General features: G+C 44.4%; 1 protein-coding gene and 1 long non-coding RNA gene across 3 annotated transcripts in view; one reads left to right on the forward strand and one right to left on the reverse strand.

The window, feature by feature from the left end:
- Positions 1 to 18,111, forward strand: part of NPAS2 (neuronal PAS domain protein 2) — a 274,339-nt gene extending 256,228 nt beyond the window's left edge. Inside the window, exons 16-21 of one of the 2 annotated variants that reach the window (XM_066268232.1) lie at positions 2,516 to 2,662; positions 8,559 to 8,756; positions 10,021 to 10,211; positions 10,507 to 10,599; positions 14,380 to 14,557; positions 16,208 to 18,111. In XM_066268232.1, the coding sequence (XP_066124329.1) occupies positions 2,516 to 2,662; positions 8,559 to 8,756; positions 10,021 to 10,211; positions 10,507 to 10,599; positions 14,380 to 14,557; positions 16,208 to 16,465 (1,065 nt within the window). In that variant the 3' untranslated portion in view covers positions 16,466 to 18,111. The remainder of the gene's footprint in view (positions 1 to 2,515; positions 2,663 to 8,558; positions 8,757 to 10,020; positions 10,212 to 10,506; positions 10,600 to 14,379; positions 14,558 to 16,207) is intronic. The other variant, XM_066268233.1, reaches the window with a different exon arrangement.
- On the reverse strand, positions 8,615 to 26,354 carry LOC136330824 (uncharacterized). Its single transcript, XR_010730390.1, has 3 exons — positions 25,712 to 26,354; positions 9,035 to 9,152; positions 8,615 to 8,723 (listed from the first exon to the last, which is right to left on the reverse strand). It is a non-coding gene; the product is annotated as an uncharacterized lncRNA (long non-coding RNA).
- Between the last annotated feature and the right edge of the window lie 39 nt (positions 26,355 to 26,393).

A 26,393-nucleotide genomic window follows, 5' to 3' on the forward strand; every position in this document is an offset into this window, starting at 1 on the left:
TGACTGGGGCTCAAACCTGGAATGTCCACATGCTGGACCAACACTCTACCAAGTTTTATAATAAATATGTAATAGATGGGCCCTGGCCGGTTGGCTCAGTGGTAGAGCATCGGCCTGGTGTGCAGGAGTCCCGGGTTCGATTCCTGGCCAGGGCACACAGGAGAGGCGTCCATCTGCTTATCCACCCCTCCCCCTCTCCTTCCTCTCTGTCTCTCTCTTCCCCTCCAGCAGCCGAGGCTCCATTGGAGCAAAGTTTGCCCAGGCGCTGAGGATGGCTCTGTGGCCTCTGCCTCAGGTACTAGAATGGCTCTGGCTGCAACAGAGCAATGCCCCAGATGGGCAGAGCATCGCCCCCTGGTGGGCATGCTGGGTGGATCCCAGTCGGGCGCATGCAGGAGTCTGTCTGACTGCCTCCCCGTTTCCAGCTTCGGAAAAATACAAAAAAAAAAAAATATATATATATATATATATATATATATATATCTATTACATATATATATGTAATAGATGGTTAAGGCCCTTTGGGAATTCTACTTTTTCATCTCTTGAACCTCATTTTAATTAATAGTAACAGTTCTTAGTCTGGTGAATATATTATACTTAATCATAACTATATTCTTGAAGACATTCTTGTGTGAGGCTAACACAAGATGTCAGGACAGATATTTCTCTTACCTACCCCATGTACAATGAGTTTTCCAGCTTTCTCTCTCTTTTTTCCCTCACTGAGTTTATTGCTGCAGAACTTTATCAGGAAAGAAGGAAAAAACAATAAAAAATCTGGAAATGGGAAATGGTTACCTGGGAAGTGGTGGTTTTGCTTCATACCATGTTTCTGAAATGCCTGTAAGTTAGAGTAAATCTCTTTATCATAAAGATCTCTTTATCAAATGTATCATGATCATGAACATGATGTTTGGGTATCAAGAATGCCCTGAAAAAATGAGACTCCTACTAGAGGTAATGCTTAGGAAGTGCTGTGCCGATCCCCAGGAGGATTGCCTCGCTTCTTCAACCTAGAAAGTTGCCACTGCCCATGGCAGGAGTACCCCTGAGTCTGTTCTGACTTACTTACCACAGAAGCTTTTGTTTTGTTTTATAAATTAAGCATCTGATCTAGCTTGTTATCTTTCTCATTGAAATTCTCTTTCAAAATTTCAGCTGAGTGTTTTGATTACTTATATTTTCTGATGAAGATTGTTGTGATACAGCTGGTCTAGCATAAGTATTTTTATCTTCTTTTTCCAAGCGAGAGGAAGGGAGATAGAAAGAGAGACTCCCACATGCACGCCAACCAGGATCCACCCAGCAACCCCCATCTGGGGCCAATGCTCTGCCCATCTGGGATCATGCTCGCAACCAAGCCATTTTTAGCACCTGAGGTAAAGGCTCCACAGAGCCATCTTTAGCACCTAGGGCCATTGTGCTCAAACCAATTGAGCCATGCCTATGGGAGGGGAAGAAGGAGAAAGGGGAAAAAGAGAGGAGTAAAGCAGATGGTCGCCTCTCCTGTGTGCCCTTACCTGGAATCAAACCCAGGACATCTACATGCTGGGCCAACTCACTACCACTGAGTCAACCATCCAGGGCTGCATAGGTATTTTTAAAGTCACCTCCCATTCACTATCCCCCCCCCCCCATCCCCATGGGCTTTGTGTCAGAATAGATAGGTGGCGACAAGGAGCAAAGATCACCTGCAAAATTTTTCTAAAGCCAACCTCTATCCCAGAAAGGAACTGAGGGGTGAAAGGAAAGAGAGACAGTGGTCTTGGCAAAGAAGTCTCAAGGGGTGGTAAAGAAGTCTCAGTGTCCCTCCTACAAGGTCACTGTCTGCCAGTTAACCTCATGGTGGAAGTTAGGTGATTATATTTCCTTCTGCTTTGTTCTTTTTTTGCACAGATTTCTAAGAATGCATAGCAACAAGTGAGCCTAGTGGAGGAAGGAAGGGTGACTCCCTTGGCCCCAGGCTGGCTGGTTGGAGAGCAGGAGTCTAGTGATATGTACCATCACATTCAATCTCACTGGGGAGTGGTCACAGAAGAGCCTTGCTCTCCAGGATCAGATTCAGGAAATGAAGGATGGGACCCAAAAGTGCCTGTGAAGCTGTCATGTGAAAATCCTTGTGCCATAGATGAGAGGAAAGAAGGGTAGGAAGGCAGTTGTCTGACACTCTACTCTTGGCATTCATCTCCCAAGCCATATCTGAAATATCAGTTTGTAAGCAATGTTTGCAAACATTTCTCACATTTCTGTGGCCCTTCCAGACGACAATGTAAAAAAATTAGGCCTGCAGATTCTGGTTAGTCTGAGAAAAGGTCCCAAGGGGAACCCTGGGACACCCAACCCTGACCCATAGCCTCTGCTCTGGCTGTGGGTTGCTCATCAGGGACTCTGAAAAGAGTGGAGAAGAGACAGAAATGAAAACGGGCAGGACTACTCAGAACAGCAGCAACCTCTGTCCATGAGGCAGAAATAATTCTTTCATCTGGTTATGTTTTCTGACTCCACCTTGAAGTTTCCAGCACAGGTCAGCATGTTCCAGACCATCAAAGATCAGCTGGAGCAGCAGACGCGGATCCTGCAGACCAACATCCGGTGGCAGCAGGAGGAGCTGCACAAGATCCAGGAGCAGCTCTGCCTGGTCCAGCACTCCAGCGTGCAGGTGACACCCTGCTGGGCCAGCAGTCCAGTGCAGCCCTGTCCTCCCCACTCCATGATGGGCAGGCAGGACTTGCTCCCCAGTCCCTCTGTATGGCCTGAATGAGCCACTGAAGCATATTGAAATTTCCATGGGAGATTCATGAACACTACCTCTTCGGTTCCCGCTCCAGGCCAAATGTGGAGTTCGCATGGCATCCTTTCCACTCTCCCTTCTCTCTGTTGGGCACATATTTGTTACCTCACCTGCACTTTCATTCACAAGTTTAAAGGTGGGTCACCCTGTATTCTGCAGGGCTGTGAACTCCACCCCTTGAAGCCCCACGTCCCTCACATTGGCCCCGGCTATCTGATGTGGGGCAGCTGGGCTTCTGCTTCCTCCCACTCAGAGCAGAAGTGGGGCCTGGGAAAGATGATGTCTGCACCCTGCTGGGCACAGCAGAGGGATCTGAGATTGGAGGGAAGGCCCCTGGCACCTCCAGGCCACCCCATTTGTGGCCTGCCAGTGGGGGTGTGCTGCAAGCTCTGACAGCAGCAGCTTTTAAGTGTGACCCCCAGTTGTCACCGTCTCAGAATATCTTCTGAGAGTTTCATCTTGGAGGGAAAAGGTTATATATTGGATCGATTTCAAGGATAACTTATTTTACCACGTACCACCTATGTAATTCCAGGACGTTTTCTTTCCAAAGTGCATTTTTTTTTTACCCAACCTTTAATTGTACATGTAATTAGCACCTGGGCATCTGCCCTGAGAGCTCAGCCTCTGAACCCCCTTGAGAGAGACAGAAGGAAGCAGAATAGACCCCTGGTGGAAATGGCTGGAGCGGTGTCCCTGCCCATCCCCCTGCTGTCCACATGAACCCTCCACTGGCACACAGCTCTGAAAAGGCAGTGACACCCTCTGTAGGCAGGCTCTGTGCAGGCGTCACACTGAGGTTAACACACAGTGGTGTGGAGTCACTGGGCAGCAGGGGGATGCTTGGGCCAGGCCATTCTGTTTCCCTGGGCTCCCCAGAGCTGTCTTGCACAGCCCTCTGTGCCCAGGGCTGGCTTCTCAAAGAGGCCAGAGCTGAGCAAGAGTCTCACCTCCTGCCCACTGTCACCAGGCCTGCTGTGTACCTGTGCTGAACTTTGCTGAGAAAGCACAATTCCCTCTGGAGCCCTGCTGCTCCCCTCAGCCCCACCTCTTCAGGGACAGCTGTGAAACTGAGGAGGGAAAAGCCCGTACCTTTTACATGAAAAGAAGAAATGGAATCACTGAGCTGTCTAAGTTTCTTTTTACTTATTCTTTCCTAGCTGTAATCTTTTCTCACCAATCCAGGGTCCAATTGGTAGAACATGTCTGACCTTCAATTATTTGAATGAAATTTTTACACCAACGGGAAGGGAGAAATTGAGCCAGAAACTGCTGAAAGCAAGGTAGAAGTATGACCATCCTCCTCAGAGCCCAGACGTTTCTATTTCCTGCCTTCCAATGTTAAGGCCTTATTCTAAAATAACAGGCAACACAAGGTTATGTCTTTCCCTCCTTACTATGAAGAATTATTCCTTTTCTTCCTCATGATCAGTGCATTTTATTAACCCCAAAAGTACCTATGGCAATGAATGCCGGGTTCTTAAGGGAGAACAGAAAATTTAAGCCCTCAGATTCTGTCTCGAGTGTGTTCCTTCTCTGTGTTAATTCCTGCAACATTATCCACAGATAATCAACCAGAGAGCACTCCCCCCAGCAGTCTGCCTTCTTGTATTTTTGCAAGTTAAGAGACTTAAAGAAGTACCATCCAAAATATTTAACCAAAGTTAAATACATGTTTAGGGGGGAGGAAAAAAAACTATATGATTCAGTCATAAAGAAAAACAAGTAAAAATTACTCCTTCCCCCCAAAATGTGGGGGGACAAATTAATAGCAAAACATTGATCATTATTAAAGCCTAATAAATGAATCATTGCCCAAATTTCCAAGCGCATTTGGTGCTTTGTTCTTGAAAATTAGAAGTATATTTTTTTTCTCTGATAACTTTTCCACTTGAATTAGGAAACTTTTTCTCATGCTTGGTGTTTTAAGAAGACACAAACTCCCCCTTTGTTGTGGAGGAAGCAGAGGTCTGCCCACAGGCCCTCATCCTGACAGCAAACTTTCCTACTTCACTCCTTGTCTCAGAGCTTTCGCTGAGACTTCCTAAGTATGATTAAAAAAAAAGATTGGGCCCTGGCCAGTTGGCTCAGTGGTAGAGCATCGGCCTGGCGTGTTGGAGTCCCAGGTTCGAGTCCCGGGTTCGAATTGGCCAGGGCACACAGGAGAAGCGCCCATCTGTTTCTCCACCCCTCCCCCTCTCCTTCCTCTCTGTCTCTCTCTTCCCCTCCCGCAGCCAAGGCTCCATTGGAGCAAGGTTTGCCCAGGCGCTGAAGATGACTCTGTGGCCTCTGCCTCAGGCACTAGAATGGCCCTGGTTGCAGCAGAGCAATGCCCCAGATGGGCAGAGCATCGCCCCCTGGTGGGCATGCCGGGTGGATCCTGGTCGAGCGCATGCGGGAGTCTGTCTGACTGCCTCCCCGTTTCCAACCTCAGAAAAATTAAAAAAAAAAAAAAAAAAAAAGATTGTGTCATGAGGACAAGGCCCGCTCAGGTAGTCTGGAGAAGGTCCCTAGGAAGGGCTGCTGCCCTTGCAGTCCCAGGAAGGATGCCTCTCCTTTTCTTTAGGAGAGCATGCATGCCTTCTGCTGGCTGCTCAAAGAAATGCCAGGAGAACACCTGTAAAAAATGGCAAATGACCGACTTTCTCTTCTTTCTTTCTTTTTATCTTTTCTTTCTTTCTTTCTTTTTCTTTCTTTCTTTTTTCTTTCTTTCTTTCTTTCTTCCTTTCTTTCTCTTTCTTTCCTTTCCTTTCTTTTCCTTCCTTTCTTTTCTTTTCTTTCTTTCTTTCTTTCTTTCTTCCATCCATCCTTCCATTCATCCATCCATCCTTCCCTCCATCCATCTGCCATCCATCAGTCTACCCAGCCAGCAAGCAGACACCAGGCACCTGGTGAGGCACTATGGAGATACAGAGATAAATAGGGTGAAACCATCCATTAATGGGACACAGGAACAAACCAACTGTATGTGCTGTTATGAAATGTGTGCTCTTAGTTTCACTGTGTTATTAATGAGGAAACTAAGGCTTTAAAAACTTATGAAAATCATCCAAGGTCATACCACTTGTACATAGTGGGGTTAAAATTTGAGCTAAGGTATGTCTGATTTAGGCTAGGTTATATCCTTCATAAGTAAAGATTGCATGTATTTGACCTGTAATCAGAAGGTAAACTGTATCCTACCAGAAAATAAAAGTATACTATTGGGTTTAAGTATTGGGATTTTGCTGATGTGCAGGTCACCCTGTGTGCTATAAACAAGCCATGTTATCATGTGTAACTGGAGTTACCTGAAGCACTGACCCTCAGACTGAATCTGTACTGAATGGGTACTGAATCTGAGATGATGGATACCCTGAAAATTCTTTTTAACTTCTAAAGCAGTGGTTCTCAACCTCTCTAATACTGTGACCCCGCAATACAGTTCCTCATGTTGCGGTGACCCCAAACCAAAAAATAATTTTGGTGGCTACTTCATAACTGTAATTTTGCTATAGTTATGATTTGGAATGTAAATACCTGATATGCATTATGTATTTTCCGATGGCTTTAGGCAACCCCACCGGGGTCGCGACCCACAGGTTGAGAACCGCTGTTCTAAAGTGACAAAGAGCCTTCATTCCAAACTTTCGGTTCCTCTGTTGGGGTTAGAACTGTGACAAAATGGTGGGAGATAGGTGGTGTGGTGGGCAGGGCACTAGATGGGGAAGCCTAGTTCAGCTCAGCCCCCTGCCGACCTTGGGCCTCTGGGAGGTAAGTGACTCCACATCTGAACCAGACACTTGAACTTCTTAATCTATAAGTGCTCCTCCAAGTGTCTGCCTTGCATGGCTTCATATTCACTACTCCAAACCACTCAGGAAACGTTGGCTCATTAGTTCTGTACTGGGTATAAGGCTGTACCACACTGAGTGCAGGAACTGAGGTTCAAACTCCAGGTGCTGAAGAACAGAAAGCCTTCCCCCAAAGAATGCAAAGGTCAAGGCCTAAAATGGAGCAGAGCACTTTGTCAAGAATCAAAATATATAGATAACATAAGTTGACATTGCCACTCTATGTACTGCCCACATGAACACCAGTTACTGTTTTGAATGCCCAAGAGAAAGCTTTTGTAAAAGAGCTAGTTACAGGTCTTAAGTTTAAATTATTATTAAAACTATTAAAGGTATTTTTCTTAAGCCTTTAAAGTCAACTGACATTATATTTTATTTCCAAACTTACTAATTTCATCTAACAGAAGCAATGTTTTTGTTTTTATTTATGTTCAATTAGCTTATGAATTTAAGAGATTGTAAATAATCAAAAAAGCCATTAATTTACAAATTTACTATATCTAAATTTCAAACATTTCACATACCTAACAAGACAGACTTAAAAACCTAAAAAGTAAAATCTTTGTAAACACCTAAGCAATTCTATTAAATCAAAGACACCAGGCCCTGGCTGGTAGTTAAATGGCTAGAGCGGGTTCAATTCCTGGTCAGGGCACATATAAGAATCTACCAGGACCTGACCAGGCAGTGGTACAGAGCATTGGCTCGGGATGCAGAGGACCCAAGGTCATTGGCTTGAGCATGAGCTCCTCCCACTTCAGCACAAAAGTCACTGGCTCGAGCAAGGGGTCACTCAGTCTGCTGGGGCCCACCAGTCAAGGCACATATAAAAAACAATCAATGAGCAACTAAGGTGCTGCAACAAAGAATTGATGCTTTTCATCTCTCTCCCTTCCCGTCTGTCCCTATCTGTCCCTCTCTCTGTCTCTGTCTGTCTCACTAAAAACAAACATAAAAGGATCAACCACAGAATGCATAAACAAGTGGAATAACAAATCAATGTTTCCCTTTCTTTCTCTCTCAAATTGATAAATTTTTTTAATTTTTAAATAAATAAGTCAAACTTATAAATGAGGTAGATCAAATTTCTCACAAACACTTCAACACTCTTTACAAATTTGATCAAATTCTCTTAAAACTTTCAGATTAAAATCAGCAGGCTAATGTATCCCAACCTCTTAAATGTCTGAGACATCTTAGATAACATAGTGCATAGAAAGTATCACAATGACTATGAAGCTTATTCTTAAACATAGTTTTAAAGTAAATGGACTTGATATGATGTCATCATCTCTATACCCTCTGCCTTCCTAGAAGTGCTGTCACCTACTTAATGGGAGCATATTTGCCATCCTAGCTTGGAGCACTGGGTTGAAGGTGCCTGTTTGCAACATGGGCACAGATCCTGGTCATTGGTCAAAGATTCCAGGCTGGGCACAGGGCCTGGTCCTACTGCCAGGACAATGTGATCCATGGCACAAGTTAGCCAACCCCCGATCCCCATTATTACATCATTCATTCTATCAACAATCTTGTTTCTCCCCTCTAATAAGAAACTGATAAGCCAGCTTAGAGTCTATGCAACCACATCAAAATATTTTTTAATTACAGTTTACATTTAATATTATTTTGTGTTAATTTCAGGTGTATATACAGCAATGTATTGATAGACCATCTAGTCTAAGTATCTTGACACTGTTAGACCACTACTGGACTAAAATCCTTTAAAGTCAGGGTTCATATCTCCCTCTGGCCCATTGCTTTGTCTCGGGGATGTTACCCTGTGCCGCGGTGCTGGGTACTTTGTGTCTCCATTTTCAGTGAATGAGAGAGAGCAAACAAGTTGACCTCTTCCCGGGGACACAGGACATAAGTGCAGACCTGTGGAGCCCTGTGACCTCACCTTAAAGACATTCCTGTTGTGCTTCCAGATGTTTCTGCAGCAGCCAGCTATGTCCCTGAGCTTCAGCAGTGCCCAGAGGCCCGATGCTCAACAGCAGCTCCCACAGAGGTCGGCCCCAGGATCCCAGTCCCCGCTTGCCACCAGCCCTCAGCTCCCGGGGAAGATCTCATCTGCCCAGGTCACAAACCAGCACCTGCTCAGAGAATTGAGTGTGATATCAACACAGGTAAATGTCCCCACACATGTGTCCCACATATCACCATCATCTACTCCTGGTTTTAGCCATTATCAGTGTAAGAATACAGGTTATCCACCTCCATTTGTTGTCCTTTTCCCCTGGGCCCCCATGCCTCCCTTCCAAGCCTTTTAAACACAGACATTACCACTATCTAAAAGCCTGACAGTCAATTAATTGCACTAGAATTGAGTGCACATAAGAAGTCCTCAGCCCCTGTTTCTGGAAGACCACGGGATGTAGCCTCTCCTTAAGCCTCCTGTACTCACCCCATAATCCTGGGTCCAGTAAACCTCTGCCGAGCTCCTGCTATTCACAGCCCCCGAGGAACAAAGATGAATAAGTGTTGTTCTTGATCTCAAGAAGCTTCTGGTCTACGGGTAGGCCCTAAGAATGAAAACAGATAACATACAATAAAATGTGAAGTACATGTATAAGAGTGTAGTCCATCTTCACCCAAATTTAAGAGTTTTGCTTTAAAATACAGCCTTTTGGTTCTAGAGATCAACAGAAAAATGAATGGCTGAGGATAGCCAAGAAAATTGGGGGGGGGGGAGATAAGAGGATGGGTGGACACTATCTGATACTGATACAGAGTAGAAAACCCAAAAGCAAACCCAAGCCCATCCCCTCATTCATTATTTCACTCCACAGATACTTATTGAGCACTCACTGCTTGCTCCTACTCTTCTGCGGAAGGACAGCAGTAAACTAAAGAGAAAGAAAAAAAGAATCTCTGATCCAAGTGTGGAGAGAGATACAAATTAGTGAAAATCATACCTTGTTTCTGGCAAAGGGAGAACACCGGTGAAGGCAGGGGCAGGTTGGATTGTTAAGGAGATGGCTAGAGAAGGCCTGAGAAGATATTAGCAAAAGCAAAGACCTGAGGGGTAAGGGAATGGGGCATATTGGTATTGGTATCGGTGCTCATAGAGGAATCGGCAAGGCCCTGCTTCCCGGGTCTGGAGTGAAATTTGTGAAGCAGTATGTTGTTCAGTTCAGTACACATCTGTGGCTTGTCTACTGAGTGCCTGGCACTGTCCTAGTCCCCAGGATTCAAAGAATCTTTGTGGTGCTTATAATCCAAGAGGGAAGAGAGTCACAAGATTAAAATAATTTCATAAGTAGTCTGTAGGTCCTAAATTATTCAAAAGACTAAGAAGTCTACAGGAAGTGGTTGTGGGGAGAGTTCCTGGAGTGATTGACACCCAAGGTGCATCTTAATTTTACCTTTCTCATTAAAATGATGTTCCAGGCTCTCAAGCCAATAAAAAGCATGCAGATGATGCAGGGAAGTCGCCACTCGGTGGGCAGCTTGACACCCAGCTTTGGCAGCCCGGCAGCCGTGCACTCAGCAGCTCTGAGCCTGACCACACCAGTTACCAACTCCCAGGAGGCCAACCAAGGCCAGCCCAGCCTGGACTTCAGCCATGATCAGCAGCTCAGGTAGGCAGACTGTCCTTGTTTATAAGATAACTGAGGTTGAGCTTGAGTCTATTTCTTTCTGCTGTAGATGGAGGCAGAATTCAAACAGATCCTAAGCCTCTGTAATTGGTCTCTGTTATGCAGAGACAGGAGAGAGTGGCAGTCCTGATGGCCAGAGGGAGAAACCTGCTATATTTGTCATCCTCTGAGAACAGAGTAGGCAAGGGTGTTCCATCAGCCAGGCTGGGCAAGTGCTCCTATCTTCCAGCAGATCTGCAGTTTGGGTGCTGAAAACACTTTCTTCTTCTCTTTGAAGGCTATTGCTGAGCCAGCCAATCCAGCCCATGATGCCCAGGTCCTGTGATGCAAGGCAGCCCTCAGAGGTCAGCAGGACTGGACAGCAAATCAAGTAGGTGGCCAGGTAAAGGGAGGAGGCCATGAGCCATACTGAGTGGTCTCAGGCCGGCAGGCTTTCATCTGCCTGTACCAGGGGCTCTACCTGTGAGTCTCACACTAAAGCCAGGTCACAGTGAACCCACACCCTCTGAAGGACTCTTCCTGTAGCTATTCTTTCACTGTTTCCCATTTGAGCAGATAAAACTTTATGTCAAAGTTCCATGCTGAGAACCAAGACTCAAATTAAACAATGAATTATATCCCTGGTTTTTCATCATCCTCTGATGTCTTTACGTATCTAAATGCCTCCACCCTTGGCAGTATCCCAGATAAATGTATCCTTTGGCTCCAGCTGACCAGCAAATGCTGGCAAATCCCACAGAAACATTTTGCCTGCTCTGTGGTTCTAGAACTATACTACAGACTGTGAGACCCAGAAAATATGGGCCCTGTGTCCCTCCCAGACACACAACTGTCTCTCTGTCCTTTCCCCAGGAGAAACCAAAGGACCAGACGCAGCTTTGCTTGGCTATTAGTTCTAGAGACAAAGGTTACTGGAAGCATAGGAGGGAATACTTGAAAAGCTACTGGAAAAGTTTCTGGCCCTTTGAAATGAAGCAGAAATAGAGCTATCTCACAGATGTCTTTTGTGTGTGTGAAAACACTGGTTTAATTTGTGGCAGAAGTTCACTGGTTACAGCTCACCAATTAGGCCTGGCGTGCCCCATGTGGAGGCCATACAGCCGTCCCCTGGGATGGAAGTTCTTTCTTCTGTGTCTTCCCTCAGCCCCTAGTACCAGTAATAGCAGGTGGTTCCTGAGCATTTCTGAGGGTCTGCATCATTTCATTTTGTCCTGATAAAACCCTGTGACAGTGCAGAGGGAATGCACACTGCAGAAGCTGCCTTTCAATTCTTCAATGATGCTCTCAGTTGGGGATTGGGATTTGGTTTTGGATTTTTCCTGTTCTTTCTAAGTAATCCAAATGAGTGGAAACAAAGAATCTTGTTATATATCCAAAGATGTTTAAAATGCAGTGAACTAGGCAAAAATGAAAACTCTCCTGAGAACTTTATTTGCCAATTTTGGTCAACCCATTTATACTCTCCCCATCTTCCCCTACCCTCTCTTCCAGACACGACCCAATACTTCATCTTCTAGGATGTGTCTGGCTCTGCCCCCCACACACATACACATGGAGAACCTCTTCAGGGAAAGTTTGGAACCCCCAATGCCTGTTTAAATGACCCCGGATAGAGAAATAACATTTCTACAAATAGAATGCAAAATGGACTTCTCTCTAGTCTCTTTAAACATCTGTTCCTAGTCTGTCTCCTTCAGGACTTTCCTTAATGGCCTTCCTCTACCTCTTGGTAATAGCTCATTATTATCTACACCTTTTCCTTTCTTTTTAATTTTTTATTGTGGTTAACTATATATATAACATAAAACTTACCATTTTAACCATTGTTAAGTGGCCCTGGCTGGTTTCCTCAGTGGTAGAGCATTGGCCCAGCACATGGATGCCCCAGGTTTGATTTGCAGTCAGGGCACACAGAATAAGTGCCCACCTGCTTCTCCATTCCACCCCTTCTCTCTTTCTCTCCCCTTCACTCAGCCATGGCTCAATTAGCTCCAGCGAGTTTGCCCCCCCCCCCTCCAAGCTGAGGATGGTGCTAAAAATAGCTCAGTTGCTGAGCAACAGAACACCACCCCAGTTGGGCAGAGCATCACCCCATAGGAGGCTTGCCAGGTGAATCCGGGTTGGAGCACATGTGGGAGTCTGTCTCTCTGCCTCCCCTGCTCTCAGTTAAAGAAAAAAATCATTGTTAAGTGTACGGTTCCATGGCATTAATTACATTCACATTGTTGTTCAATCATTACCACCATCCATCTCCCAAAATTTTTTATCTTCCCAAATGGAAACTCCCTACATTAAACACTAACTCTCTATCCCCCCAGCCCCTAGCAGCCACCACCCTACTCTCTGTCTCCATGAATCTGACTGCTCTGTATATGGAATCACACAGTACTGGTCCTGCAGTGACTGGCTTATCTCACTCAGCGCATTATCTCACTCAGCGCAATGACCTCAAGGCTCATTCCTGCTGGAGCACGTATCAGAATTTCCTTCCTTTTTGAGGCTGGCTAATATTCTGTTGTATGTATAGACCACATGTTGTTTATCCATTCATTCATCAGTGGACACTGAGTTGTTGGCTCTTGTAAATGATACTGCTGTGAACACAGGTCACACACATCTGTTTGAGTCCATACTTGTACTTCTTTTGGGCATATACCCAGGAGTGGGATGGCTGAATCATAGGAAAGTTATTTTATACATATATATATATGTAAATTTTTTTAATTTTTTTTTTAGAAAATTAATTTTAATAGGGTGACATTGATCAATAAGAGTACATAGGTTTCAAGTGAACATTTCTGTAGCATTTGAACTGTTGATTATGTTGTGTACCCATCACCCAAAGTCAAATCATTTTCTGTCACCTTATATTTGCCCCTTTTACATCCTTCCCCCACCCCTCCTCCCCTCCCCATTCACTCAAGTCCCCTTCCCCCTCCCCCATATCCTCCTCCTGGTAACTACTTCACTTTTATCTATGTCCATAAGTCTCAGTTTTATATCCCACCTATGTGTGAAATCATACAGTTCTTAGCTTCTTCTGATTTACTTGTTTCACTCAGTATAAAGGGCTATCCATGTTGTTGTGAATGGCAATATGTCATCATTTCTTATGACTGAGTAGTATTCCATTTATGTATGTATTATATCTTCTGCGTTTTGCTTTTTAATGACTTGGCAGGCTGTTTTCCACAGCAGCTATACGATTTTTAACTGCCCGCCAACAGGGCAGAAGTGTTGCAGTTTCTCTCCGTCCTCATCAGCACTTGTTATTTTCTGGGTTTTTCCCAAATAGCCATCATAATGGTTATGAATGGTATCTCACTGTGGTTTTTATTTGCATTTCCCTAATGATCAGTGATGTTGAGCATCTGTTCATGTGCTTAATGGCCATTTGTATCTTTTTTATTTTTATTTTTTTACAGAGACAGAGAGAGTCAGAAAGAAAGACAGATAGAGACAGACAGGAAGGGAGAGAGATGAGAAGCATCATCAGTTCTTTGTTGCAGCTCCTTAGTTGTTCATTGATTGCTTTCTCATATGTGCCTTGACCAGGGGGCTACAGCAGAGTGAGTGACCCCTTGCTCAAGCCAGAGACCGTGGGCTCAAGCCAGAGTCCTTGGGCTTCAAGCCAGAGAATTTGGGCTTCAAGCCAGCAACCTTTGGGCTCAAGCCAGCTACCATGGGGTCATGTCTATTATCCCACATTCAAGCCAGTGACCCTGCACTCAAGCTGGTGAGCCTGTGCTCAAGCTGGATAAGCCTTTGTTCAAGCCAGCAACCTTAGTGTTTCGAACCTGGGTCCTCTGCATCCCAATCCGATGCTCTATCCACGGCACTACCGCCTGGTCAGGCTGTATCTTTTCTTTAGAGACATGTCCATTCAAGAACTTTGCCCATGTTTTAACCAGGTTGGTGGTCATTGTTAAGTAATAGGAGACTTTTTCATATTCTGGAGAGCAATTCCTTCGTAATAGAGATATGATTTGCAAATATTTTTCCCAGGTGGACTTTTCATTCCACATCTTTACAAAACATTTTCATTTTGATGAGATCTAGTGTATCTTCCACTGTTGCCTGTGTTGTCATTGTCATAGCAAAACCTCTTTCTTAAAAGGCTGTCTTTTCCTTCCCACATGAAACCGAACAGGTATTCACAGAGCCAGGCCGTGTTTCCGAACACAGACGTGCACAGCACCAACAGTAGCACCTCGACGCCCGTCCTGTTGACGGGTCAGGCAGTGCTGCAGCCCAGCCTCCTCAGCTCCCAGCCGGCGCCCCTGCAGCCTGCACAGGCCCTGCAGCAGCCTCAGCAGCATTTCCTGCAGGTGGGTACCAGGTGATAATGGGGCCAGGAACACAGAGCCCAGCTCCAAGCCCACACCTTGACAGGTCTTTTCCTCACTTGCTTTCGAGGTGGTTCTGGACAGTGGGACCAAAATAAGCCCTCGACAGATTTGTATTTGAACCTTTATAGTTTCTAAAGTTCATAATTCTCAAAGGTTCTCAATATACATAAGAAATTTAGCATCAGCTGTTATGCTTCATACAGTTATATGCTAAAAAGGTTCATTTTTAAAAAGTAATTTTTATTATGGTGGCCATATTTTTAAGGTGAAAATCAGCCCCTGAAAACTGTGTTTATTGGCCTTCATAGTGTGTTTATACACAGTCTTTTACAAATATTAAATTAAATCATGTTTAAAAACTCATCAGACTTCCTTAATAAATATGATAATATTTCAGGAAGTCAGGGCTTTCCAGGAAAATGTGCAGCATGTTTTTATGTGGTCACCAGTCATTTCAGGCAAGTGCCAAAGACACTGGCTTTCCCTTCACCCCACCTGCCCTTCTTGGGCACCTTTAAGCCATAGAAGAGTGTGCAATGGCAGATGGTTTGAGAACAGAGGACTAGAAATGTAGAGTCATCCTTGAAGATCTAAAATCTAATTTTATTCCAAAGCTACTACACCACTTGTGGTACACTTTCCTAATCCCCCTGACCCAGGCATAGTAGGAGTCAATTCAAGACTCAGCTTTACACATCTTGTCACCTTGTAGGACACAGACATGATGTGGAACAGGAACTGATGCTCTGAGAGAGCAAGCATAGGCTGAGGGAGAGTTCTTCAACAAAGCTGCAGGGCTGAGGACACACACATTGCACAGCTCTCAGGGTCTTGTAGTGCAATGTGGGAGACTGCTGTCAGAGAGCCAGGCTCTGGGTCAGTGCTGAGTGAGCACTAAGGCTGGGAGGACTCCCTGAAAGAAGGACACAGACACCTGCTGCACAGCTGGATGTTTGGGGAGTGCTCGAAGTATAGGTGAGTGAGTGTAGGTGATAGGCCAGTGTCCAGCAAGAGAGACAGCCTCAGTCAAACTGGAAGGGCAGCTGTGCTTGGGCAGCTTCAAAACAGGGTGGGCCAGATCACTTGGAGGGGGAGATTTCATGGGCGAGAAGAGAGGGAGGTGAGATTGAAGGTTCCACGTTTCCAGAGTTGGGGTTTGGCCAGTTGAAATCTCCGAGCTGCAAATCAGGATGTTTCCTAGTAGATGCTGGTTTGTTTATAGGAATTATGAAATCCAGGAGCACCAATGAAAGTGTGCAAATTGCATGCCTATTAAGATTCTGCCCTGCCAATTATCTGCATGTGGGTCAACTTCCAACACCCAGAAACACACAAGCTCCATGTGAACTGTGTGCACGTGTTCAGGACACCATTCCCCGCAGGCTCACTGAGCCAGAAGGAACCCCTTGTGCTGGTGGGAAGCTTGGGTTCACAGTTCACCCCCATCTGCTCAAGTGTGGAGTTCCTTTCTCCTCCATTCACTCCACTCTCAAGGTCACACCCAAACCCTCACTGTGAGACCCCCCCAGCCATGGGGGAGAGTCCTGTAGTCTGTCCATATCTGCATTTCAGCTAAGGAGTTGTGGGGTCACTGAAGCACCTCTGGAGCCCTTTTCCTCTCCTTTCCAGATCCAGGCACCAACCTCGTTGCACAGTGAGCAGCAGGACTTGCTACTTCTGTCCACCTACTCACAACAGCCAAGTACCCTGCACTTTGCCCTGCAGCCCCAGCCCCAGCACCCTTGCCTTCCGCAAAGGGTCAGCAGCCTGTCTGAGTCCTCTGGTCTCCAGCAGATGCCCCAGTGGCTGCCACCTCCAGCTGCCACCTCATTTGGGTCCCAATCAGCTTTAACCAATAGATGGGCAAAAGAGAAGAGTTTGAACTAAACCCTAAGCATTTGTGCACACTACACACATTTTAGATCTCCTGGATGGTAACCGTTGCTGGAGCACAGCTGCTGGCATGTGGGAATCATCAGGAATCCAGCTGTTTCTCTTGTTCACACACCCTGCACACTCTGCAGCCATATTTGGATGTCATGACTCAGTAGACCATATCGGATGGCTGATCTCATTATAACTTCCCAAGAGCACACTGGTCACTCTACTAGCAGTGGCTGTCTATATGTGCTAGCTGTCCTTCACTCTCTTAACCTTCTTTTTATTCCAGAAGCACTAGTTTAGAGCTCTGTTGAAGAGATAATAAGAAATTTTTTCATTATTTTTAATGGTTGTTTTGTTTTAATTTTCACAGCTGCGCAGAGGAGATAACTTAGGCGCTTTCAATTAAAAAAAAAAAAAGGGGTCTCATGACTTTTTTGGGAGATCACAGGAACACAACCAACCAGCCAATCACAGAGCAAAGCTGGTCATTATAAACTAGGCAGCAAAATCACATCCTCTAGCCCAAATCCTAATCGAATGAGGCTCTTCACCCTACACTGTCCTGGTGATTACTTTTTCCCCCTAAACATAACACTGGACTATTTCCTGTTTACTTCATTGATTGCATCTACTAAGGGGACTCAGCAAAGCACAATCATGCAGATGACATTCCAGAATCTTAAGAACTCTTGGGGCCTGACCTGTGGTGGCGCAGTGGGATAAAGCGTCGACCTGGAACACTGAGGTTGCTGGTTCAAAACCTTGGGCTTGCCTGGTCAAGGTATATATGGGAGTTGATGCTTCCTGCTCCTCCCCCTTCTCTCTCTCTCTGTCTCTCTCTCTCACTCCTCTCTCTCTAAAAAATTAATAAATAAAATATTTTTTTTAAAAAGTCATATTTAAAAAAAAAAAAAAGAACTCTTGGGCTATGAAAGGAGAGCTTGTGGGGCGCCAGGCCCTATGGAACGGCTGCTTGTGCTGACCCTGTAAGGAAGATTGCTGCACTTTCTTATATCTTTCATTATAAGACCCAGGATTGGATCTCCTTTTATTCCCCCCTGAAGTGAGAAGCAGGGAGGCAAACAGACAGACTCCTGCATGCGTCCAAGTGGGATCCCCCCAGAATGCTCACCAGGGAGCAATACTCTGCCCATCTGGGGCATTGCTCTGTTGCAACAAGAGCCATTCTAGTGCCTGAGGTGGAGGCCATGGAGCCGTCCTCAGTGCCCGGGCCAACTCCACTCCAATGGAGCCTTGGCTGCAGAAGGAGAAGAGAGAGATAGAGAAAAAGAAGAGGGGGAAGGGTGGAAAAGCAGATGGGCGCTTCTCTTGTGTGCCCTGGCTGGGAATCGAACCCAGGACTTCTACATGCTGGGCCAACACTCTACCACAGAGCCAATCGGCCAGGGCCAGATCTCCTTTTCAAAATGCACTTTGCTTTTTTTTTTTGTATGTTCTGTTATGTTGAGATGTTTCTAGAAAAGATTTTATGTAATTACAAGATGAAGTGTAGTGAATTGTACAGCTGTTGTAATAATGACCTATTTCTATATAAAATAAAATTGTATGTATTATGTGTAAATTATTTTGTATCTGAGACACAGTCCCTTTCCCAAATATAAAAGTATAAAAGTTTTCTTGAGTTTTTTTGTGAGTGGACATTTTGTAATAAAGTAACAGATTTATACAATTCCTTTGGAGGCAGTTTCTGTCCCTTGTTATATTTGCATACTTACATCTTTTCATCAGTAAACATATATTTTTTTTAAATTTCGAGATGTTTCTAAGAATAATCAAATATATGGAAAAGGTGGAAGCAAGCAAAAGATCAGCCAGATAAGAGCATTACGGTTTTTTGAGCTACAACATGCACATTAGCTTGTTAGGTCCCTTATTTTTACAACAAAGATTGTACCAGAGAAAGAACAATGACTCAATATAGAAACAACAGCAAAACAAACAAAAACAAAGTTCCTGGAAGCATGTCACCCTTATAGACATAGGTAATCTGTGGAAATGAACAAGACGTTTGCCACCAAAGCATTCATCACCCATAAATCAATGCACTTGGGCTGAGTTCCATGGGCTCTGACCACCAACACTTAGATATCGGCGATGCACACAGGGTATGTGTATCTGTGTGTCAGACATGTGCCCAGGTCATGTTGATGAGGACAGATAGAGCAGTAGCATCTTGGAGGCTTCTGTCAACTGCTGCCATCTGTCCTCCTTTCCCATGAGGCTTCATAATGCTGACTGGCACAAGGGTGCCCCAGAATGCTGTGAGTGGGGACCAGTGAGAGGGTGATGCTCCGCATAGCCCTCTCCACACTGCTGGCCCAAGATAACTGAGTTCTTTCTTACTCCATCACTGTAGCTCTATGCTTCTACCTCCTTCCTTGTAAAATACACATCACTCAGCTCTATGAGTAGGATCAGGTTTGAATGGCATAAGAGGCTGCTACACATATATATCAAAAAGAAGTTTTATTCATCACACAATTGCTGTGTTCCTGGAAAAAGGTAAGTTTAAATACAGTGTGCCAGCAAAGTCATGGTGCACTTTTGACCAGTCACAGGAAAGCAACAAAAGACGATAGAAATGTGAAATCTGCACCAAATAAAAGGAAAACCCTCCCAGTTTCTGTAGGATAATGTGGTAGCATGTGCGAATGCGCAGATGATGACGTAACACCGTTTATACAGCAGAGCAGCCCACGGCCATGCCAGTTGAGATGTGGATGGTACAGAGGAAAGTTCAGTGTGTTTTGTGGCTCGCTAAATTCAAATTCATTACCAAAGTGCAATGTGAATATCAGCGTGTTTATAATGAAGTGCCACCACATAGGAATAACATTACTTGGTGGGATAAGCAGTTGAAGAAAACCGGCAGTTTGGTGGAGAAACCCTGTTCTGGTAGGCCATCAGTCAGTCAGTGCCGAGTCTGTAGAGGCTATACAGGATAGCTACCTAAGGAACCCTAAAAACTCTGTGCGTGAGCCCACATCAAACTGCACCGAACAGGTATGAAACTGAGAGAGTTTTCCTTTTATTTGGTACAGATTTCACATTTCTATCATCTTTTGTTGCTTTCCTGTGACCGGTCAAAAGTGCACCATGACTTTACAGACACACTGTATTTTGCATGCATAAGGATCATTTACTGTTTAAACTAAAGGAACCAGAAAAACTCTCTTCTTAATATAAAAGGTCTATGTGAAGCTGGATTACCTACTTTGTAATGTAACTGTTTTGTACTGGAAAGTTTATAGCTCTGATTTTTCTGTAAAAGAGCTTCTATTTTATCAGAATCCTTATTTCTAAGTAAAACATGATTTTTAACGGAGATAGCATATTCATCGCCCTACGATTTTCTAGTTGGAAGCCGTTAGAAGAGGGTGGCATATGACATATGACTAATTTAATTTAGCATTGCTTAAATCTTAACACATGTTCAAAATCTAGATAAACTGAAAAAACTTATTGTGTAATATTTCTCCCCCCCCCCCCAGGCTGGAAACAGGGAGGCAATCAGACAGATTCCCGCATGCGCCCCAGCAGGATCCACTCGGCACGCCCACCAGGGGGCAATGCTCTGCCCATCGGGGAGTAGCTCTGTTGCGACCAGAGCCTGTCTAGCGCCTGAGGCAGAGGCCATGGAGCCATCCCCAGCGCCCAGGTCATCTTTGCTCCAATGGAGCCTTGGCTGTGGGAGGGGAAGAGAGAGACAGAGAGGAAGAAGAGGGGGAGCGGTGGAGAAGCAGATGGGCGCTTCTCCTGTGTGCCCTGGCCGGGAATCGAACCCGGGACTCCTGCACACCAGGCCAACACTCTACCACTGAGCCAACCGGCCAGGGCATGTAATATTTCTTTAAGCCCACACAACATTAACGGAAGTTTAATCCCTAAACTGTTCTTTTTTCCTTCTTTTCTTTTAATCCTTAAACTTTTGACTCATTTAATTCTGCTCTTAAAAGGCTGTTTTGCTACCCTGTCCTGTTTCCAGAAAAAACTATGACCTTTCTATTTGGAGAACTATAAAGTCTGGCTCATGAGAAATGACTGAAATGTGAACTCTGGAATATACTAGCTTTCTTAATATCTTACACTAACCCAACTGAAATGTACCTTCTGTCTCTAACGGCAACTAAAGTTTACTAATTTAAAATGTTTATTTATATAGGCAACATGGTGACTTGGCCAACTATTAGATCATTCTAAGCCATGACATTGTGCACTCTTGCTTAAATTATCTGGTAAAATTTGAGTGTTTGGCACAAAATCACTTCAATTTCTCTCTTTATGTGAATCTCAAAGGTTTTGAAGTCAGCCATTAGTAACCTAGAGAAAAACTAATTAGGATCCTCCAGAGAAATGCTCTGTGTGGCTTAATGGACACATTTAAACTATATACTATACATATGTGCAACACAGACAGTAGCAGACTCCTATACGCACAGTGTGGTTGATTAAAATTACTAAAGTATATACACTTCTGTTATCTGTGAAAGAACTTTATTTTTCTGAGGGGAAAAAGCTCATTACAAACAAAGAAAATCTCCTTTAGGATTTTTGCCTGACTAGCTAATGTCCAGTTATGGGAGAAATAGGGTAACTCTTCAACATAATCACTAAGTTAACATGTGCCTTAAAATGGATACTCAGATGTTCTTACCACTTGTAAGAACTTAATTAAAATCTCAAGTCTGATATAGAAGATCTCTTAAAAGTTTTAAATCATTTTAAAAGCAAAAAGGACTCACAAAATATAACAAAACTAAATATCTTTACATCAAAACTGGCTATACCACAGATACAACTTTTTGTATTTTAATCCATATTCATTCTTACATCTCAGTATTTCAGTCTTTGTTTTGTTTTGTTTGTTTGTTTTTTAGAGAGACAGGAAGGAAGAGAGGGGGGCAGAAAAGAGATGAGAAGCATCAACTCATAGTTGCTTCATTTTAGATGTTCACTGATTGCTTTTCATACGTGCCTTGACCAGGGGGCTCAAGCCAATCCAGTGACCCCTTGCTCAAGCCAGTGACTGTGGGCTCCAGCCAACGACCTTGGGCTTCACGCCAGCAACTTTTGGGCTCAGGCCAGCAATCATAGGGTCATGTCTATGATCTGACACTCAAGCCAGCAACGCAATGCTCAAGCTGGTGAGCCTGCGCTCAAGCTGGCAACCTTGAGGTTTCCAACTGGGGACCTCAGCATCCTGGGTTGATGCTGTATCTCGTGCCATTGCCAGTGTTCTCATTTTATATACTATTCTAGGATGTCAGTTACTCACCAAATTTAAGTTTTACACAGCCCTAGATTTAAGGATCTTACCATACCTATCCTCAAAAACACCTTCAATTTCTGACCAGCAGAGACTAAAAGTTCAGAGTCAGCAACTTGTTAGTTTGGCATGGGGACCAGGGACTTGGTTATAGTCTGCCAACTCACCCACATTGCTGGCATCAGATTCTTCCCTTTTTACTTCAAAGTTACATGTCTTATATAAGACGGCTTTCATGTAGAATTTTTTTTTTTTGAGGGTTGGTGAATATTTCTTTACATCTTCTCTGACTGAATGTATCTAGTTTATTGTGTTGCATGTCAAGTCTGGTCTGCTCACCTATTTGGAAATTCATGTATGTCTTACCAGCATTGCACTGCAATTAACATGGTTGTGGCATGTAGCCATCAGGGTGAATAAACTGCTGGACCCCTTATACCTGCATGTTTCCCAGGAGCATTTGGCTCCTTTACAAGTGTCATCTCACTTTCCCTAGATAGAAGCTTGTATATAGCCATACCTTATTAACAGATACAAGCTTTATAAAGAAACAAGATACCCATACCTATCAATACTTTCTGACTTATTAAAAAGACATAGCTATTATATTGTCTCCTTTGTTAATCACAACTACCTATTTTTTAGTTCATTTTACTATAAGCATGAAGTCATTAACTCATAGCCTTTTTATAAACTCAGCTTTTCTAATTAACCATTATTTTTATTCAGTGAGAGGAAGGGAGGCAGAGAGACAGACTCCCGTTTGCGCCCCAAATGGGACCCAACCAGCAAACCCGCTAGGGGGCAATCCTCTGCCCATCTGGGGTGTTGCTCTGTTGCTCAGCAACTGAGCTTTTCTTAGAGCCTGAGGCAGAGGCCATGGAGCCATCCTCAGCACCAGGGGCCAACTCTCTCCAATCAAGCCATTGGCAGCAGGTAGGGAAGAGAGAGAGAAGTGAGAGGGGGAGAGGTGGAGAAGCAGATGGACGCTTCTCCTATGTGCCCTGACTGGGAATCACACCCAGGACATCCACACGCTGGGCCAATGCTCTACCATTGAGTTAACTGGCCAGGTCCATCATTATTATTTTATTTTATACTCAAATCAGTGTCTTGGCAAACTGTCCATTGGTGCCTTTACCCTTTTAGCATCGCCTATCAGAAATCGGGTTCTGGGCTTCTTTTAGGGAACAATTAGATCAAGGACCAGCTTGATTTTTTTTTCTGCTTCAAAGCAAATTAAATTAACTCCAAGGAGACCTGATTCCTTTTAGTTTTAAATATATATATATATACACACACACACACACACACACACACATATATATATATATATACACACATATATATATATGTATATATATATATTAGAGATTAAAATCTGGGTGACTAGGGTGAGAATGAGTTAGTGTTGGGTGAAAATGCTGCTTTTGTTGTACTTGAGCCATTTTGTAGTGACAGAGCTAAACACATTTCTTTAGGGTCATGAAATCACATTGATTTCTTCAATATAATATATTTAAATGGTATTTTACTTCACCTTTCTAATGTGATTTTGTCCACCACTAAGACTTTCCTAAATGGACATTTCATATATACTCAGTTATAAATTATCAATTTTAATTACATAATACTTCTCATGCTAGTCTTCTCCTCTCTGTCCCCACTATTTGCCCCCTAACCCAGGCCCCCCCATTTCAGCTGGATCACAGCCTCCTCAATGACCTCCTCTGAAGTTCCAGTCCACACAAACAATAAAAATAGAGTTACAAAGCACAAAGATCATGTTTATGGTTTTGGTCTCTGGGAGGCCAGCAGTGACTGGCCTGACCTCTGAGGCTTGGGAAGGAAGGACAAAATAAAAGAGCCTGAAGAATTGGACTGAGACCTGTGTCAGCCCCAGGCAAGGCTAATGATTTTCAGTACTTCAGACCAAATTGTTTTTTTCTTTTCTTTCTTTCTTTCTTTCTTTCTTTCTTTCTCTCTCTCTCTCTCTCTCTCTCTCTCTCTCTCTCTCTCTCCTTCCTTCCTTCCTTTCTTCTTTCTTTCTTTCTTTCTTTCTTTCTTTCTTTCTTTCTTTCTTTCTTTCTTTCTTTCTTTTTAGCAATAGACAAAAAGAGACATGAGAGAGAAGCATCAACTTGTACTTGTAGCACTTTAGTTGTTCATTGATTCCTCTTTATACATGCCTTGACTGGGAGGCTCCAGCCAAGCCAGTAACCTTGGGCTTCAAGCCAAAATACTAATAAATTGGAGGGTTGAATAATACCTAAAGATTATGTGAGGGCTCAAAAACTTCAGCTCACATTCTCCATCTTAAGAAGCCACTAAATAGTGTGTTCCTGTGAAATAAGAGAATTAAGGAAGATGTGCATTCATTCACTCAGTTGACTCTCTTTGAATCCCTAGACTAATCCTAGGCCCCTGGGAAGCTCCAGAATCATCTCTTCTGGACACCTCAAATCTCCCATCATCTCTCACATCACAGATAAACCACTTGTGCAACCTGACTGCCTACTGTTTCCCCAGCTCCCCTGCCTTTTACTCCTCTTCCACAGTATGTCTTCTTCCAGAATAGATAGAGAGCAGTCCATCCCCATACTCATTCCTTACCCTGTGGTCATGTGGCTCCTCCCTACTGCTCCAATAGTGAAACTTCTGAAAATCAGGGATAATCTCCTCATTGGAGAATTTAGGGTACATCTCAGTTTTTGACTGACTTAAATCTCTAGCATTTAGAACCTGTTGACCACTCTGGCTTCCTGTGGACCTATGACAATATTTTCAAAGGCTTTTCCTACTGCTCTAATAACACTTAACTTATTTCTTCAGGCTGTACCACAATGCCGCCCCCACCCTCCCACACACACCCCTCTTAAATGCAGTAACTCTATACTGCTTTTCTCTCCAAGTTCTCTTGATTTTACCTCTGTATTAAAAATTAGTCTGCCCATTTCCAATCTTACTGCTACTGTCTTAGTTCAGACCCTCCCCATTTGTATCTATTATGTAAAGAATTTCTTTCCATTAGCCTCCTTGCTACCATCTTACCCACATATGCAATCTATCCTGCACAGTGTAACCAAGTTGATTTTAAAACAAATCTGATTATGGCAGTCCCTTCCGGAAAACCTTTCAATGACTCATTAGTACTCACACTTATTTTTTTAACTTTTATTAATTTTAATGGGGTGACATCAATAAATCAGGATACATAGTACACTCTTTTTTTTTTGTATTTTTCTGAAGCTGGAAATGGGGAGACAGACTCCCGCATGCACCCCACCGGGATCCACCCAGCATGCCCACCAGGGGGCGATGCTCTTCCCCTCCAGGGCGTTGCTCTGTTGCGACCAGAGCCAGTCCAGCGCCTGAGGCAGAGGCCACAGAGCCATCCTCTGCGCCCGGGGCCATCTTTGCTCCAATGGAGCCTCAGCTGCGGGAGGGGAAGAGAGAGGCAGAGAGGAAGGAGAGGGGGAGGGGTGGAGAAACAGATGGGCGCTTCTCCTGTGTGCCCTGGCCGGGAATCGAACCCGGGACTTCTGCACGCCAGGCCAATGCTCTACCACTGAGCCAACCGGTCAGGGCCATAGTACACTCTTGAGTGAGGCCCACAGACTATCTCCTCTGTCAGCCTCATCTGTCATACTATTTCAGACCTTCCCTAAGCTGCATGCTCTCCCATTTATCTGCCCAGCCATCTTTTGCCCTTCCTCCCAGTCCCCACACACGCCTCCACGTCCAAATCCTTACAAAGCTTTATACGAATTTATTTGAGCCAAGTTTGAAGAATTGCCCAAAACCAGTTTTGCAGCTTATTTTAAACATTTAGAATCACGAAGACAAAAAAAAAAGTCAAGAGAAAGCATAAGGCTACATGAAATCTATTGGTTAAAGAGGCGAAAGAAAACAAAGTGGTTAAACGGCTAGGATTACATTAAAAAGCAAAATGGTATACGTACTTCTTTCACATTGCTGGGTACAAGGTAGTTAACATTTGACCTAATGAAGAGATGGTACGGGGGCAGCATAACAATGAAAGGAGCTTCCAGTGTGGACTTGGTCTGTTACCAGTAAGTCCGTCTCCAAGGAAAATTACTTTGACTTTTCAAAAGCATTTTATCCTAGATGGGTAAGAACGAGGGGCAGGGCTCCGTTAAGGTAAAGACTGACGTTTGCTATGGAAGCAATGATCGGCCTAGTTAGGAATTTGCGACCAGATGACCCACTGCGGTCACTTTCCGTCCCTGCGCTCGCCAGGCTTCCATGTGGCCCCTGAGCTAGTCGGTCTGCCAAGCGCTCTTTTTGTTCGCACTCCTGAAAATATTGTCATAGGTCCACTGGCTGGGCACGACCGCCAGTGGCTGCGCTGTCCAGGGCACGCGCTCCTCTAGTTCGCCGGGCCGCAGGCCGCATGAGCACCTGCAGGGCGGCGGCCTGTCGTGTCTGGCCGGCCCGCAGCGCCGGGGCGCAGGTTCCGGAAACGGCCTCGTCAGTGAATGAAGGGAGGGGAACAAATGCATCTTCTCGTCCTAGCCTTGCTCCCAGCGACCTGGGAGCCCAGGTGTTGGTTTCCTCGCCTAATTCTCGCAGAGAAGACGGGAAGTAGCTGCAGAAACTCAACGCGCAGAGCGCGACACTCGA

The sequence above is a fragment of the Saccopteryx bilineata genome, chromosome 3 (genome assembly GCF_036850765.1).
Source record: "Saccopteryx bilineata isolate mSacBil1 chromosome 3, mSacBil1_pri_phased_curated, whole genome shotgun sequence".
Taxonomy (NCBI): domain Eukaryota; kingdom Metazoa; phylum Chordata; class Mammalia; order Chiroptera; family Emballonuridae; genus Saccopteryx; species Saccopteryx bilineata.